This window comes from Seriola aureovittata, chromosome 12 (assembly GCF_021018895.1).
Source record: "Seriola aureovittata isolate HTS-2021-v1 ecotype China chromosome 12, ASM2101889v1, whole genome shotgun sequence".
Lineage (NCBI taxonomy): Eukaryota > Metazoa > Chordata > Actinopteri > Carangiformes > Carangidae > Seriola > Seriola aureovittata.
This window is the reverse complement of record NC_079375.1, coordinates 6588236-6605564: the sequence shown is the minus strand read 5'-3', so window position 1 is coordinate 6605564 and position 17329 is coordinate 6588236. Positions and strand designations below refer to the sequence as shown.

Genomic DNA, 17329 nt, shown 5'->3' with positions numbered 1-17329 from the left:
TATCGGGCAGCCGTTGGCTTCAATTCAATTCTATGCATACATTTAAAAAAAAAAAAATTGAAGTACATAGGATTTGTAGTTCAACCTTAAAACCACGCTGGTATGGCCCTTTGAACTAAATTACAACTGCAATGATTTGTCAATTAATCAATCATTGTTTTTAAGCTAAAATATCAAATATATGGTTTTTCACATTCACAGTTATGAAACTTTGATGCTTTTCTTTGTCACAGGTAACAGTAAACTGGACATCTTTGGGTTTTGGTCGGACAAAACTAAACATTTGAAGACGTCACCTTGGTGTGTCTGAAATTAGAATGGACATTTGTTTCTATTTTCTGGCCGTTAATAGACAAAACAATTAAAAACAATTCTCATATTCATTGATAATGAGATAATTATTAGCCGCAGCCTTCAGCTTAATTATGGTATTACAATTCCAGACTAGTCTGTTTTTACAATATCAATATTATATCAAATGTTATAATATTAAATAAATAAACAAACATAATAATGACAATGTAATAACTATAGAATTAAAACAGTTTAATCAATGTTTTCCCAGCTCCAGTTAAAAGTTTCTTAAAGTTACCAAACACAGGAATCAGATGTATAAAATAAACCACTCTGAACTCAGTGAGCTGTTTTCTGGTGGGACTTGAGGCTGGAGCGCTGGGTGAAGCACTTCCCGCACAGCGAGCACTCGTAGGGTTTCTCCCCGCTGTGGACCACCGCGTGTCTGATGAGGTTGCACTGCTTGGTGAAGCTCCGGCCGCACTGCAGGCAGCTGAACGGCTTCTCCCCCGTGTGGCTCCTCAGGTGCTCTTTCAGCTGACTGAACCTCATGAAGCTTTTGTCGCAGTACGTGCAGCTGAACCTCTTCTCGCCGATGCCGGACCTCCAGGGCGTCCTCATCCTCATCCTCGCCAGGCCGAAGCCACTGCGGCTGTGCCCGCAGAGCGAGGAGGCCGCTGGATTCGGCGCCAACGGATCCTGATCTGGGTTCCTCACAGCAGGTGCAACGTCTCTGTACTGATGCTGCCATTGTTGAGGAAGGGAGCTTTGATCCACGGAGTTAATCTGAGACAAAGCGCTGTGTCCTTCATCTGCCTGTGGTCTTTTACATCCCAGCGTTCTGGCTCGTCTTTTTGCTCGTGATACATTCACCGTGACACAATGTGATTTCCCTACTGAGTGAGTTCTGGGTGCCATATCTTCCAAATGCAGGCCGCTTTGAGGTGTGAACACAGTGGGAATCTGCTCAAACTGTTGCCCGGCATAGGAGGAGCTCGGATCACCGGTGTCTCCGCACAGACCTGACGACCACAGCTGATCGTCACCTTCCTCCGTCACAAACTTGTGGCCTGAATCGAGAGGAGCTGCGTTCTCATCGGGCTCTTCCTCTTTCTCATGTTTCACTACGAGTTCTGTCCCATTCTGGTTTGTGCTCAGCTGCTGCTCCTTCAAAGCGGTGTAGCCGTCCGCTGGGGAAACGAGAGATTCTGGGTCTGCTGGGTTCTCAGCTGAGAGGTAACGGTTCACAAAGCCGTCAGTCTGGGCAGGTTGTGAGGTTTTGAAGTACGCCGGCTGTTCAGCTCCAGAGACTAAGGAAAAACAAGGAAACCACATTTAATATTGAAGTAGAGGTTTTCAGTGAGCATGGGTTCTCGTAGCACGTATCTTTTGCACTGTTGCTTGACATGGTGAGGTAATGCAGTCAATGTCGGCTGAGTAACAACATCACCTGAAACTACTTTGCTCAGCCCTATGTGTGAGACTGTGTGTGACTGCAGCGTCGACATGGGCAGAGGAAGTTCATGTGTGTATCTGAAAAGTGTTCACACTCACTGTGTTCGTCCTCTGGGTCGTTCTTCCACATGTCCTCCTCTGCGCACTCCTCTTTGATCTGTATGTGGTCAGCTTCATTAGCGGGCTCCATGTCTGCACACTGCAACACCAGGCTCAGCATTAATACGACACACACGCTGTGGAGTCAGATAAATACACAAACACACACCAGTTGTGCAAGTAGAGGGAAAACCCATCTACTATTTGTACAATACACTGACCACATACAGTATATGATCATCAAATGGAAATTGACTTCATGAAGAAATGAAATACAGTAACATACAAGTGTTTATAGTTTTAAAGTTATTTTTGGGAGCTGGAATGATTAGTTGATTAGTTGATTAATTAATTGACAGAAAAATAATCTGTAACTATTTTTGATAATTGATTCATTATTTGAGTCTTTTTCAAGCAAGAATAGTGGAAAAATGCTAAAATGTCTTTAGATTTTAGCCTTTCTTTGTCATATTTGATTACAAACTGAATATTTGTAGGTATTTTTTTTTTTTTTTTAACATTTGGTTAGTCAACCCTCAGCTTTTTATTTATTAATTTATTTACAGTTTTTGCTGTTTCATTGTCTAAACTATTAATCACTTTTTTCTCTTCTTAGCTCACAAATGGGAACAAACTGTTTGATTCCTAAGCCAAGAGATTTCCTGGGTGTTCTGAGTTCTGAGTGAGGTGAATAAATCAAATAATAATAAATTATTGACATAATTAAAGTCAAGCAAAAATGGCAAACATTTTCTGGTTTCAGCTTCTCATGTCTGAGAATTAATTTATTTTCTGTTCTTATTTATATGACTGTATATTGAATATACTGATCAATATACAGTCAAAATAAAATGATGCAGTGCTCATACCTGCTGGGGTTGATTTTGAGCCTCAGCATCCATCATCTGTCTGTCCCAGTCTGCGCTCTGTCTCTCTCTGTTCAAAACTACTTTGACTGAAGGAGAAAATCTCTCACCGGCTGGAGGATAAAACACTGAGGAAGAAGAACAAAGATACACATGTCTCCACGTTTGAAAAGCAGGAACTACAGACAGTAACTTGACAAGTGAATAATCTCATGCCACCCTCCTCACCTTTCCTCCTGGCCCTCATCCTGGTCCTCCTCAGCTCTGCCTCCATCACCTCGCACTTGCTCTTCAGCAGGTCGATGTCCCGCCGGCTCTGGCTCACCTCCAGCCGGAGCACCGCGCAGCTATCATCCACACGCCGGTTGATCTCCGCCACCGCCGCCTTAGCCAGCACCTCCATGACGGACAGCAGCTGGCTCTGGAAGCTGCAGTTCTCCATCTTGCAATGACTTCAGCTTCTTATTCAAATGATAATAAATATATTCACGCCTGTATGTGACCCACTTTCAGGATAAACGTACACAAATTGCTGGTCAGACTGTTGTATTCATCGTTGTTGGGAACTGGAAGTGAGCCGTTAATTTCTTCCGCGGATGGTTCGGGGATAGGCTCGCTCCTTTTATTACCCCTTGCGCTTCGTACGAGCGGTGTCACTCGCTCTCCTGTTCCTTGCATTGAATATAGGCGACCTTTTTCTTTAAACTAACATACTTCTACATCTTCTGCCATGAAATAAATACACCTCGAAAGGTCTTTGTGTGCTTTTTTTGACGTTAGTCGGATGTTAGTTCAACTGTATTGCCGCCCGTATGGGACGTGCAGGAATATAAAACGAGGTTACCACAGCAGCGTCCCTTGCAGCCACAGGTGACACAGTACTACCGTAAATATGCAATGACATGCGCACTGTCAGAACTCATGCTGAACCCAGGTGACTACAGATACTCAACACTTTACATATGATACAACAATTAATGGTTTATAACGCACTATAATGTAGTTGTAAGCAAATAGAGGGACACATTAAAAGTTTATGAAAGTATTTTATTTTTATTGTTATTTAATTTCAGTTTTACTACAGTACATTGTCATTCATTATCTGTTTATACCCCAACGTCCACATATGGGTGACCACAGGAGTTATAATATACTTTAATAAACAAATACCTGCTTACAACTACATTATAGTGTGTTATAAACTTTCTAACTGTATAATGTTTATGAACCTAAACCTAAACAGGGGGAATAAAAAAGAAAGGTGTTACTGATATTTGCACGTATGACAAAACTTAAATAGCAGGATTACTGATAGAATCGATATGGACCTCAAGGTATAGATGTTATAAACCATTAATGACTCATTTGCTAATGATTTGTACATCAGATTGAGTTGCCAGGTTATGAAAAAGACTAATGGACTTACCCTCTGGAAAAACATGGCGTATTTGGACCAAAATCAACTTATTAACAAATTAGGAAAACTTCGAAGTCTCGACTGATCTTATTAATGGCTTATGACAGCTCTATAAAACATTGGTAAATGATTTATTAAAGGCATTAGTGACAACTTATAAAAACTTTATAAAGAGTGCCTTAGAAGTAAGTCGTTGCCAAGCAACGGACTGTCATTACTTTCACTGAAAAATCACACATTATTATAAACACCTTGCATCATAAACTCTAACATCAGCTAGCCAAATGCTAAGAATACTGTATAATAACCAAATGCTGTAGAAAGAGATACAGGCCCAAACTACCACACAGGGTTATAATATACTTAACAGTATCAAAGAATATCATAAAGTACAACAATATCTAATTGAATTTACAACATTACATTGCATCCAAATGCCACATATATGGATTACACTTTGTGGTAACTTGTGGTATGCCTGTAGTGTTTTTAATTTCTATAAAAGTACTCTTTTATAGTCATGTTATTTGTGATTCCTTGTGGTTATTTTTGTACTTTGTGGGATTTAATGGCAGGCCTTCTTTGTTTTTCTTTTGTGAAACTCCTGGCACTATGTGGTGTAGTCATATTCTCTGTGCTTTGTGCTAATTTTGATACTTGCTCTTTGCATTGTGGTACAGTGTGATACTGTTTGGTAGCCTATTTGGGATTTATTTTTTAGGTTTAGGTTTAGGGTTAGTTTTAGGCTTAGGTTTAGGCTTAGGTTTAGGGTTAGGCTTAGGTTAGGTAAAGTTAGGTTTAGGGTTATGGTTAGGCCTCTGCTGCTCCTGCTGCTGCTGCTGCTGCTGCTGCTGCTGGGTATGACGGGTGTGTTACATGAAGAAGATGAGACCCAGGAGCTCCAGGGGGACCCACACTATTTCTGTAGTTTCTGTTGTGTTGTAATTTCTGGGTCTTTGGGATAATTTCTAGTAATCAATGGCACTGGATGGTATCGGTTTCCAGCAGTTTGAAGTAATCTGTGTTATACACTGTGGTGACTGTTTGCATTGGTACTTTTTTGAGTCTTCGTTGCACTTTGTGATTTGCTGTGAGGTACTGTGTGGCAGTTTGTGGTACTTTGAGGCTCTGTGTGATGCTTTAGTTTTCAGTGATAAGTATTGGTACATAGCATACATGTACAACTGACACAACCAAAGGAAGTGAGTCAAACATTTGTCTTTTCTCTTCAGTTGAACTGTTCTGTAGCTACATTCAGCATCCATTTCTCGCTGTCAGGGTGAATAACATACAAGGAACTTGGCCTGCACTGAGAAAAACACAGCACATAAAGGGAAATAGATGTACTGTACAGATACACTGAACTGATTTCCCTACTCAGTCAACAGAGGCGGAGAAAGCGTGGGCCACATACAGAGAGAAAGCGCAAGAGAAGGAGAGACACGCAGGAAGTTAACAGGGGAAGTTTAGTGGTTTTCTTGCGTCATCATTTTATGCTGCTTCTTGCGCGCTGATGCAGAGTGAAGGTAGGAACACTAGTATTCTCTTTTTAAATTGTTTATTTTCTCAGGTTTCTACACTGAAACTCTTCCTTCAAAGTGGACAGACAGGGAGGGGTGGTGGACAACAGCAGAGCAGCGGCAGGTGTCAGGAAGATGGAGGGGATGGGGCAGCGAGTTTGAATGTCAGTGCTATATGTTCAGGCTTAAACAGAGCTTGACTTCCGCTGCAGTGAAAAAAGGGGCCGCGGTGGCCATGACATGTGGGCAAGTAGGACAGAGACCGGGTCTGTAATGAAGTCAGTCTTCAAGCAGGAGCTGAGATTGGAGGTTTAGGTGGGTCCACCAGTCCAGAGAGACATTGTGGTGTGGCCGGAGTGAAACGTTCAGAGGCTCACTTCACTCAATAGGAGAAGTTCAGAAGCAAGGGTGTGGCCTTTCATTCGAAAATATATTGAGTGCATCAGGGGGAAGTGAAGAGCCACATATGTATGCTGAGGATTCATCGCCATTTGTTATTTGATTTTAGTGGGAGATTGTTCTCTGCAATGTGAAGCTGCTGTTTGCACAAAGAAACCTTTATTTCTGCTTTTTCAGGGTGGAAGATGAACCGAAGTATGTCCTAACATACCAGCTTGAACTCCAGTGCAACGCAGCTTACAGAGGAAGCAACCTGCACCTGAAAACCATGCACTGAAGAAAAGGAAACAGAAGCAGCAGCAACAGCAGCACGGTCAAATCTCTGAAATGTGCACCACCTCTACAAAGTCATTGTCACATTAACCGAGTTGGTCAACACACCCAGGAGCCACGCCGACCGTCAGAAAGTCAGTCTGACAGTCACAAACTGCTCGGGCCGGTCTGAATGTGAGGTGGAAACAGAAGACAGGACGAGATGCGAAGAGTTCGGAGAAGAGGGGGAAACAAAGAGAAGGTGTTTGGATGTGATCTGCTCGAGCACCTGACTGCCTCCTCTCAAGAGAGTAAGTAAACGAACCCCACTCCAAAAAAAAAAAAAAAGTCCTGTTGTATTGTGTTCTGTTGTTCTCTGTTCCAAAGAGTTGCCTGTAACTACGACAGGCAGTAGAGCACATACTAAACACCATGTCGTACAGATAAATAACCATACATCCACAACAACCACAGAAATCTGAATTATCAAACAATATCTATATAACAGTGTGTGCATAGATATGAATGTACTCCATATCCTGAGTAATCTGGTAAACTAGAAGTGTGTTTTTGTGAATATTTAATTACATCCACTAAAATATCATGCTATAGTTGTAAAAACAAATATTCAGCAGGTTGATGGGTAGCAATTTAGTAATCTCTGTTATTTGGTCAGAATATTTGTCATGTTTTTTAAATGCTTGGTTTCTCATTTTGCATTGCCCAGACGGATATGAGGCCAAAAAAAGACTTAGTACATGCAAAATAATTTCTTTTTCAACACACAGCATTAACCACACCCAGTTTACTTTAATGCTTTAAATGGTAACTACTCATTTTATAGTCAGCCATGTGAGTACATACTGCTATTTCCTATCTGACAGGAGTCCATGTATTCTTTAACCGCCCACCCTGCCATTTCTTATCCCCTAAGAGCGGATTTTCTTTTAGATAGAAACAAAACTACTGCTAGCATGCTCAAAATGACAATGCTAATGTGCTGATGTGTAACGGGTATAATGTTCACCATGATCACAATAATAACTCAGTGTGTTAGCATGCTTACCTTTTGCTAATTAGCACTAAACACAAGGTACAGAAGGGCGGGTGGAGATGTCATGGCTTCTGCGGGTATTTGGACGTAAAACCACAGAATTGGATGAACTGAAACTTTGACCTGATGATGGCGTAACATGAAAAGTCAGAGGATCGCCACAGTTACCGCAAATCATGCTGAGGGGGGACATGAATGTTTGTACCAATCCGTCTAATAGTTGTTGAGACATTTCACTCAAAACCACAGATACAAACTTAATGGTGGCACCGGAACAAATGTCAGGGCATGATTAGGATTAGATAGAGTATGATTCATCCTCTGTGGACCATAGTTTGTACTAACATTGCTATCCCTTGAGCCATGCTGCCAAAAATGCTCTCACAATATAATGTATGTTATAAAATATTTAATTTATATACTTGTATATATGTATATCAACTAGTTTTGATGTTGTACATGATTACACTGCTTTTATGACAATTTGGAAATACATAGTACAATATATTTTGTTTATATTTGATAATCGTCCATAAATTATTTGTAGGCGCTGGTTAACAATAATCTACACAAAAGGACAAAAGTAATCCAACTTCAAACCCAATCAGTCTTCCCCAGGTGTCTATGGAGATCAAAATAAATACTAGGAAGGAGATAGCAGTGTGAGGGTATTATTTCGTCTTTTTGTTTGACATAAAACCAACAAAAATGGGCTTCTAGACTATCACATGTGAAACACACAGACAAAACACATACAAATCTGAACATGTATGTTCATAATCGAAGTTTATAACAATTCATCTTATTGTTATGTGAATATTCAGGTCATTAATGTGAGTCATGTGACACAGTTCCTCAGGTCTTGCGATGCTGCAGTGAATTTGTTGAGCATCATGGAGTCGTGGACGGAATCTACAGGTTGTCCGGAGTGTCGTCCAACATACAGAAACTAAGGCAAGTTATGTGTGTGTGTGTGTGTGTGTGTGTGTGCAGCTGTGTGTCTGACCCTATATCTCTAAATGTACACTCTACTAAGTTTTTATTAGTATGTGTTTGTGGTTGTGTTAACATGCTCTAAAATGAATTCCTCTTTTTCTAAAACTAGGGGAGAGTTTGAGAACGACGGGAATCCAGATCTGAACAAGGATTTGTATCTGCAGGACATCCACTGTGTCAGCTCTCTGTGTAAAGCTTATTTCAGAGAGCTGCCGAACCCGCTGCTCACATACCAGCTGTACGACAAGTTCGCTGTGAGTAGCACGGACGCACAAACATTTCACACAATTTCCCCCGCCTCCTGTTTGTTCATGGAGTTAATAGAAAGAGATGAATTGTCTTTTCATATTGATTCAAACACGTGTCTGTGTTGCAGGAGGCTGTGGCCATCCAGCTGGAGGAGGAGAGGCTGGTAAAGATCAGAGATGTTCTGAAAGAACTACCAGCACTTCATTACAGGTACAGTCTCGTGCAGCTCACTCAATGCCTTGTTTAAAAATCTCATTTAGATTTTCCATCTAAGCCAAAAGTAAAACCAACCTTTTCTTTCTCGAATAAGTAGGTGACAGTTGGTATTTAGTCTGCAGTTATACCATCCAGTGGATATAACATTTTAGTTCCATTATTTTTACTTAAAGACTCATTTGGATTCATATTAGCATTTTACAAAGTCGTCACTATTCAGGAGAAAAAAGTGATCTAGCCAATTTACAGCCTATTTATTTTGGCAGTTATTGCAGGTTTAAGTCTTCACCTTTATTTCCTTCAGGACTCTGGAGTACCTCATGCATCATCTGGTCAGAATGGCCTCACATTCCTCAGAGACCAACATGCACGCCAGAAACCTGGCCATCGTCTGGGCCCCCAACCTGCTCAGGTGTGCTAATATCAGTGGCCTAGATCAGCGCCTTATTTATATATATATTTCTGTTGCTGCTGAAGGGCCTTTGAGCAATACACTGAACTAGCCACTCAATCAATCAATGATCAATCAATCAATCTTTATGTTAAGGTCAAAGGACATTGAGGCGACTGGGTTTAATGGTACAGCGGCCTTCATGGAGGTCAGGGTTCAGTCCATTGTAGTGGAGTTCATCCTCACACATGTCCCTCAGCTGTTTCCTGAGCAAGGTTAGAACACACACACACACACACACACACACACACACACACACACACACACACACACACACACACACACACACACAGAGACCGGCTTACACTCACCTCTGCCTCATCTCTTTCTTCTGCTGTATTCAGGTGTATCATCCGAGAGAAGGAAGTCCCTCCCCTCCCCATCAGCAGAGTCCAATCAGGATGAAGGATTTTTCAAGTCTGTTCCCTCTCATCCCTGCCCCAGCTTTGGGAACATCAGTCCAGGAGACGGTCCTATCGCCATAAGACCCTACCACGCTATCATTGAAGGCACAGACAAGTGAGGAGACCATCCATTTATCAGGAGTGTCATCACACTGCTTTACAAATTTATGTTTACCCTTTTCCTGCGCAGGCAGAGTGTTAAACTTCACGGTAAAGTAAAGCATGTTGACGTTATGTCATAATGTCAAGAAACTGAATCTTAGAAAAACGTTTCTGAGTTTCCTTGGTGGAATTCAGGTTTACCATTGCGTTCTTCATACTGTATAAACCATTTCCCTGTGAATGTCCGTCTTGTTCACCTCAGGAGGAAAGGATCTCTCAAGGGCAGGAAGTGGATGTCCATATTCAACATCGGAGGACGATTCCCAGACCCGCGGCGAAGGCACAAACACTCAGCTAAAGGTACGAAACCTTCTCATGTTCCTTTTTCTCAGTTGGAGTATTTGCTTCTACTGTGGTGTAGGAAATTGATATACTGTTAAAAACTGATGATCATAATCTGCTTCAATTCTTATAGCTCAAAATTAAATGTATGATCTTTCTGATAATGTTCAGGTTGAGGTTAAAACCTTTGGAGGTTATAAGCATTAATAATTTGATTTAGAACCAAGTTGTTGGGGGCAGTTTCAGACAGGAGGTTCAAAGTTTCTATGTAATCAGTTTTCACAGCTTCCCTCTCATCCCACTCTTATGTATGTTTTTTTTTTTCCAGAGAAAGACAGGGCTTCTTTGAGACCAGCAAGAAGCATGGACTCCCTCAGCAGTCCGTTGTATCCAAATGAAGGTGCTGCTCTTCTCACACGAATCACAAGTCATTTTGTGATTCAATATGAATAAATACCATCAATATTCCAACATAACAAAACAATTATTTCATTCTATAGACTTACTATACTATACACACAAACTCCACCCATCTGGGGTTTATTAGAAGGATCAGTTCACCAAAAGTACAAAAGTTAAAATTAATAATGATAATAATAATTTGTTATAATAAGTTAAAATTCTCACTTAGCCCCAAGTGGTGTTTGATCATGAGGAAATATTTGATTGTATGAATTTAGGTTTTGAGATATCCGCCTGTGAATCTTTGAGTTCATTGAAAAAATGGCTTTTGAAAAACTTAGTGGGACTTGTCTTTCCAGAGACAACCCTGAATCATCAGCAGAACATGCTCTCAAAAGTTTTCATTGGGATTGTTCTCATGTGTAGAAAGTACAGTTCAAGGGAAACCTATTTACAATGAAGCTTGTGGATTATTCAGAGTAGCTGGAACATGGAAAGACACAGAAAATTGTCTTTCTAGCTGACTTTTTCCAGTGTCGCCTTTCAATGCTTGAAACTGTTAAAACCTGCACACAAAAATGAAACAATATAAAGAGAAGTGGGGGAAAAAGTACCTTTGATTTGTGTGTACTGACCCATACAAAAGATTCACAGATTCACAGTTATATTTTTACCTAGACTGAACTGTTAAACTTCTTGTGACCCAGTTCTTATCTCTCTATTATGTTCCAGGTTCCAGACGTTCTACTCAGCGCCCTCCCTCCATCAACACGTCTCCTAAAGTCACACCCTCCCCTCAGCCAGGCTCAGAAGCTCCAGCTCCTTCCGGTGCAATGGGTGGCAGCGAATATGCTGTGACATACCGCAGGGGGACAGGGTTAGTGAGTGGGGGGACCCAGGGCACCTACACTGCTCTTGACCCTGAGGGTTTAGGGTCCACAGGCAATGAGACTCTCCAGTCAAGATCCCCGGGACTCTCCACTAAAGCAGGATGGAGAGCAGCCATGCACATTACAGGGCCCACCATGGTTACTGTGCCACTACATATCACCTCTAACCTGGCATTAGGGGTGTTGCAGGGGGGCGGGAGCAACAGGGTCATCCATCGTGGCAGGGATAAGGATGGAGGGGACAGGGTGGAAGGTAAGGAGGAAGGAGACAAGGTGGAGAGGAAGGAAAGCAGAGAGATGGAAATGAAGGAGGAGGAAGGCAGAAAAGTTGAGGAGGAAGAGAAAGACAGTGAGGGAATTGTGGACGTGGATGAGAATGCAGCGGCGGCAGGTGGTGTTGGCGAGGAAGAGTTTGAAGGAGCAATAGAGGAGGAGAAGAGAGAAGAGGAGGTGAGAGAAGATAGCAGCCGGAAGCCAGAGCTGGTGATTGGAGGCGTGTCCAGAGAGCAACGAGCCAAAAGCGTCAATTCCAACCCAGACGATGAAGATGCTGAAAATAATGACCAATATGTTGACTACAGCAGTGACTACATGGGTAATTCCCTCTACTTCATAACCTTGATCGCCATTACTTTAAATACTTGGGCTGAGACTAATCTGAGACTGGACTGTTATCAATATCATTTACTTTTTAAGCAGGTGGTTGATTAAATCAGTCCATCATAAATATCTTTTGCCATAAAATCTGGTACAGATAATCAAGGTCCCCAGAGGATGAATCCGTCAATGACTTTTGTGATCCCTGAACTTTTTCCTCTAGCACCACCATAAGGTTGACTTTTGCGGTTTTGCAAAAAATATCTCAACAAATATTGGATAGATTGGATGAAAGCAATTGCCAGATGTCCCCATCCTCGAAAATGTCCCCTGTTTTTAACTGTGAATTAGAAACAGTTAAAAACTAGCATTACTCTTGTTTCTATAGCAGCTTCAGAAATGAAGCTAAAACCATCAAATAGAGTTCTCCGATCAGATTTTTGTCTAGGCAGAGAAAGGTCAGCTGGCTCACTCATTGGTTATAAGTTCATAACTGGGCAGAAAACGTTCAAAAGCAAGTATACCCAAAGCCCCTCAGCCGGAAATTGAAAAAATAGTTTAAGTAATATAGTAGAAGAAGTTTCCTGATTGTCTGCAATGGACTTTACACGACAATATTCACAGCCTTTTATGAAAAATGCTCTTGATTCTTTTGATCTGTGAATCCTTACGAACTAATGTAATATAAATAATTGAGGAATAGATAGACAATGGGACTTGACAACTGACACTGAATAACCATGATGAACAGAAAATACTATAAAATTTCAATGCACAGACAAGTGCAAGGTAATATTTGCCTCTTTTTTCCTGGTCTTTCTGTAGCTGGAGCCTTTCTATTAGAGAGACACAAATCTTTATCTGATATTTTCTTGTCCTTGTGACCGTGAACTGGTTTCTTTTAAACCAGCATTCTTGGAATTTGAGTTTATTCTTTTATAACTAACCATATAAATGTTACACTCATCAGCCCATCTCTAATGTTATATGCCTATATTTCATTCACAGATATGAAAGGGATGGAACGAGATGATCCTCAGCCAGTGGTGACTCAGCCCGAAGACACCTGTGCATTTGCTGAGCCTGACATCCTCAACTCAACTGAAGTGGATGGGGACGACCAGGAGCTGTTTGGCTACGTTCAAGATAACTTTGACTTCCTGGACCAAATGGACTGCAGCGCCCTGGACCATATGGACTGCAGCACGTCCTATCAGGTTTGTGTTGTTATATCTATACAGATGAGGTTTGAATGGTATTTGAAGGTTGCAAGTTTTTCCAAACACATGGAGCATAAGACGCAGTACGTTTGATGATAATAGAAAAAATAATTTGAGAAATTCCTACCAAGTTACATTTTTTTTCACCTTTAGAGAACCAGCAGTCAGAGCAGGATTGTCAGGATCTGAGAAGGTTTTCATGAAGAAAATTTCATTTCCACTTCATGTTTCTCTTAACCTCATAGGTGAACGAGTTCTCCGTCGAACCTCCAGGTCACTCAGACGATGAGTATGAAGTCATGGTGCAAGCTTCGCCTCCTTCTCCTCCCCCTGCAGAGCCGCTGCCAAACCCTGAAACACACACTCAGAGTCCAACCGAGTTAAAACCACACAGGCCGCTCAGCCTCGACCTACACAACCGACACACTAAATCCCTCAGCTTACCTTACATGACCTCACCTGTCCACGGACCGGACGAGTCTTGCTCTGAAGAGGAGGATGAAGGGGACCACGGTGATAACGATGATTACAGCAGTGAAGAAGATGAGAGCATGTTTTATAAAAGCCTTCCTGCTGATTTCCTATTAAGCAGTCTGTCCGGGTTGGAACTAGACACTGATGCACAAGACAGTTGCACCCAAGATAGACCTCCTGTTGATCCATCACAGAGCTCTGAGGAGGGAGAGTTTGAGACATTGCACTCTCAAGAACCGACCGCTGGAGATCAGGAGCAGGGAGGAGTGATTGATGAAGAAGACAGAGAAGGACTGGAGGGAAAGCAGATGATGAATAAGGAAGAGGATGACACACATGATAAGCAAGGAGAGCAACCAGAAAACCATATGCAAAGGTGAAACTGGTTCCTATTTTACATTTTTACATAATACATCTGAATCCAACGGTTAAAAATGTGTGTAAGTTGTCAGTTCATAACATCAATGCAAGCTTTAGTGAAGAAGTGTATTTCTCTTAGGAGTTAGTAGGAATCAAATCAGAGCTAAAAGTAGAGCGGGATATTGAAACTACATTTGTCATATGGACGCAAACATGACTCCAAATAAGTGCTAATGTTGCTCCATATCTGCCCTATGAGTACATTAACATTACGACTGTATCTGACCAGTTTAAAGTGAAATTATTGAAAGGAAAAATAACATTTTAATTCATAAGCAATAAAATTCACCCAGAGTTCCATGCACTAAAGGGGTTTTGCCACTACAGCCTGATTTGGTCTGGTACGACCGGCAGTCAATGGTTTTAGAGAGATATTGCTGTATAACTGAAATTTTTAAGTTACTTAACTGACTTTAACACTCTTTTACTTTTGCTGCATTTATTTAAGCATTTACCATAATTACAACTTTACATTACATAGGCTCTCTATCAATTCTTGTTGCCACCCCCCTCTTTCCCTGGATCTGACCTTAAGCAACACATATACTGCACCAATAACCACCATGACTATCTATTCTTTCTCTAAAGTAAAACTTAACAGATGCTATAATGACATAAAAGGTCTACACATGGTGGCTGTTATAAAGGTAACCTAGCAAGAAGTAGAACACACAGTACATTTAGCTCAACATAAATATATATATATATATGAAAAGTTCTCGCAAATAACATCAAATAAACAGTTGCCACACAATCTCATAAATGAACAAGACTGGACTAAGAAACTGTTTTGTCCAATGTCCAAGGAAATGCAGTGAAATGTAACCTAACAAAACCCCTAAATCTTCATCTGAAAAGCAGGATATCTTCTTAATGCCCACTTATTTATCTTAGCTGTTTCTGTTTGTCATCCATTTGCAGCATGACAGCAGAGGAAGATGTCAACATCACGGAAGATGTTCAAAGAGACAAAGAAAAGCATCCGACTTCAGACGCGTCATCACACTGCTGCATGGAGTTTCGACCGCCAAGCGATGATGACATTGATGAGTTAAGCACTATCGAGGTCGAGGATGAGAAGGAAGTGGTTGATAACCCTCACACTGATCATCCACCTTGTCACACAGATATTTATGCAACACAGGAAATTGGTAATGTGTCATTAGAGGAATCCAGAGAAGATCTCAGAACCTGTGATGGAGGGGATATGAAAGAGAGACACAGTGATGAGGGAGAGGACAGGAGGGTATGCAAAGAGAGAGAGGCAATATGTAAAGAAGAGGTTCTTGAAATAAAAGAAAGTGATGAGAAGATGTTGGAAGATCCCACCGAAGAAGGTGAAGAAGGAATAGCTGACAAAAAAGATGAAGAAAAGATGCACGAAGGTGGCAAAGAGCAGGATAGTGAAATATGTAGCAGTGAAATTTGGGAGGAACTTGAGGATGTTATATGTGAAGTGATCGAGGATGAGGAAAGTGAGCAGGTTGAGAGGGATGGTGTTGCAGGTGTAGAAAAAGATGGAGAGGAGGAAGACCAGAAAGCAAAGGTTTCAGGAGATAAAATAGTGCAAGTGGAGGAAGGAGGGGCAAACAAGACAGAAGTTAAACCAGAGGTGGAGGAGGAATCAGACCCAGAGATAGAGCAAGAGTCTGCGGAAAAAGAGACAAGTGAACTAGGAGAAGCAATTCAAGGGAAGCATGTGGTCAATAAAGAAGCACGTCATCATCACGGAGAAGAAGTGGTTTCAAAAGAGACAGAAAAGGAGAACTGTGACCAGGAGAGAGCTCATGAGCAACTCAGATCACCGCCAAGTGTAGATAAGCAGATAAAAGAGGCCTGGTCTGATATGAAGAAACCTAAGTGTGAGGAAAGTGACAGCAGTCAAGGAGCAGTAGGCAGGAAGCTGGTTGTGTCCAAAAACCCGAAAGTTTACCAAGTGAAAGCGGTGCCGGTGGTCCCTCCGAAGCCTCAGCACTGCAAAATCACTGCCCTGACCCTGCGGCAGCAGCAGCAGCAAAGAGAGAGACGAGATGCAGACAGAGGGAGGGAAACCAGGCAGAAAGTCCAGACAGAGCAGGACAGAGTTTGTGCAGCGGAACAGGGGAAAGATGGAGGGGAGAGAGAGAGGGAGAGGAGGAGGGATGGGGATGAAGGTGCTGCGAGGGACACAAGCAGAAACAGTCCCCACAGCATGTGCTTTGACAAGGCTGTTGCCATAGCAACCATGAGGCGAGAAAAAGAGAAAGAGTGCGAGAAGGAGAAGGAGAGGCAGAGGGACTGGGGAAGTGAAGTGTAGTGAGCAGGTTTTTTTTGTCTGTATATTGGTTTTAACTGATTTTTCTGTACAAACTATTTTTCTACATGTAGCATAAAAGGCTGTATTTTATCTTTATTGAATGTGGATTTTATTTCAGTATAAATTACAACAACAGTATTGTCTATCTAATGCTACTAAAGATGTTTAAGCGGTTTTTCTGTCATGCACAAACTTGGTGCGCAGCCAGAAAATGAATAGGTTTTTACCTATTTTGTTAGACAGAGAACTGCAGAGAGCTGACTGCGAAATGAAAGGAAAGAGATGGGGAGTGACATGTAGCAAAGGTCCCCGGCTGGACGTTAACCCCTAGGCCCCTAGGCCGCAGGGACACCCCAATTGCGATTTTACTGATATTAAGTGAAATAAAACATAGAAACTGAAAGCAAACATACAGTGAGGTGGGATTAAAGGTGAAATGCTGCTCTTTATTTTATAAACCATTTGGATAAACTGCCATTAAAAAAAAAAAAAAATTTAAACCCTAAACTTTCATAGCTTTTATACTCGAGGTCTGGAAAAACAAAACACGCCACCACTCAAACTCAATTTTGATAAAAGCAAAAAGATAAACCTCAATTCCAGCTCACTCCTGTTTGCACTAGTCGTCTAATTATACAATACTTATATAAAGTATATGTATTTATACAGTATATGTGTTAAGAAAAGATTGGCGGAAATGTGGTTAAATAATAGATTTGAAAGACCAGGGATGAATAGTATGTGCCATTTAAAATAAATATGTTGAATGTTTTAAAATATGTGAATAAAAAGATATTTCCAAGATGGCGTATGTTCTTTATTATTATTATTATTATTATCATTTTAGATAGATAGATAGATAGATAGATAGATAGATAGATAGATAGATAGATAGATAGATACTTTATTTATCC

The 17329-nt window shown here is 41.2% G+C and overlaps 2 protein-coding genes across 3 annotated transcripts; one reads left to right on the top strand and one right to left on the bottom strand.

The window, feature by feature from the left end:
• Positions 1 to 531: 531 nt before the first annotated feature.
• si:ch211-155e24.3 (uncharacterized protein LOC100150696 homolog) lies at positions 532 to 3446 on the bottom strand. 2 transcript variants are annotated; one of them, XM_056391833.1, is made up of 4 exons: positions 2943 to 3446; positions 2718 to 2842; positions 1849 to 1948; positions 532 to 1604 (listed from the first exon to the last, which is right to left on the bottom strand). In XM_056391833.1, exons 1-4 carry the CDS (start codon positions 3154 to 3156, stop codon positions 634 to 636), a joined length of 1410 nt encoding a protein of 469 aa, XP_056247808.1. In that variant the 5' UTR covers positions 3157 to 3446; the 3' UTR covers positions 532 to 633. The 2 variants fall into 2 exon arrangements, with proteins under 2 accessions (XP_056247808.1, XP_056247810.1); XM_056391835.1 differs by having other exon boundaries at positions 1849 to 1985; positions 2943 to 3082.
• A 2172-nt stretch (positions 3447 to 5618) lies between these two features.
• On the top strand, positions 5619 to 17217 carry si:dkeyp-68b7.12 (rho GTPase-activating protein 31). The gene is made up of 14 exons (XM_056392429.1): positions 5619 to 5657; positions 6228 to 6613; positions 8208 to 8310; positions 8462 to 8606; positions 8729 to 8811; positions 9122 to 9229; positions 9365 to 9483; positions 9613 to 9787; positions 10037 to 10134; positions 10445 to 10516; positions 11251 to 12003; positions 13014 to 13222; positions 13471 to 14075; positions 15041 to 17217. Exons 2-14 carry the CDS (start codon positions 6526 to 6528, stop codon positions 16413 to 16415), a joined length of 3933 nt encoding a protein of 1310 aa, XP_056248404.1. The 5' UTR covers positions 5619 to 5657; positions 6228 to 6525; the 3' UTR covers positions 16416 to 17217.
• The last annotated feature ends 112 nt before the right edge of the window (positions 17218 to 17329 follow it).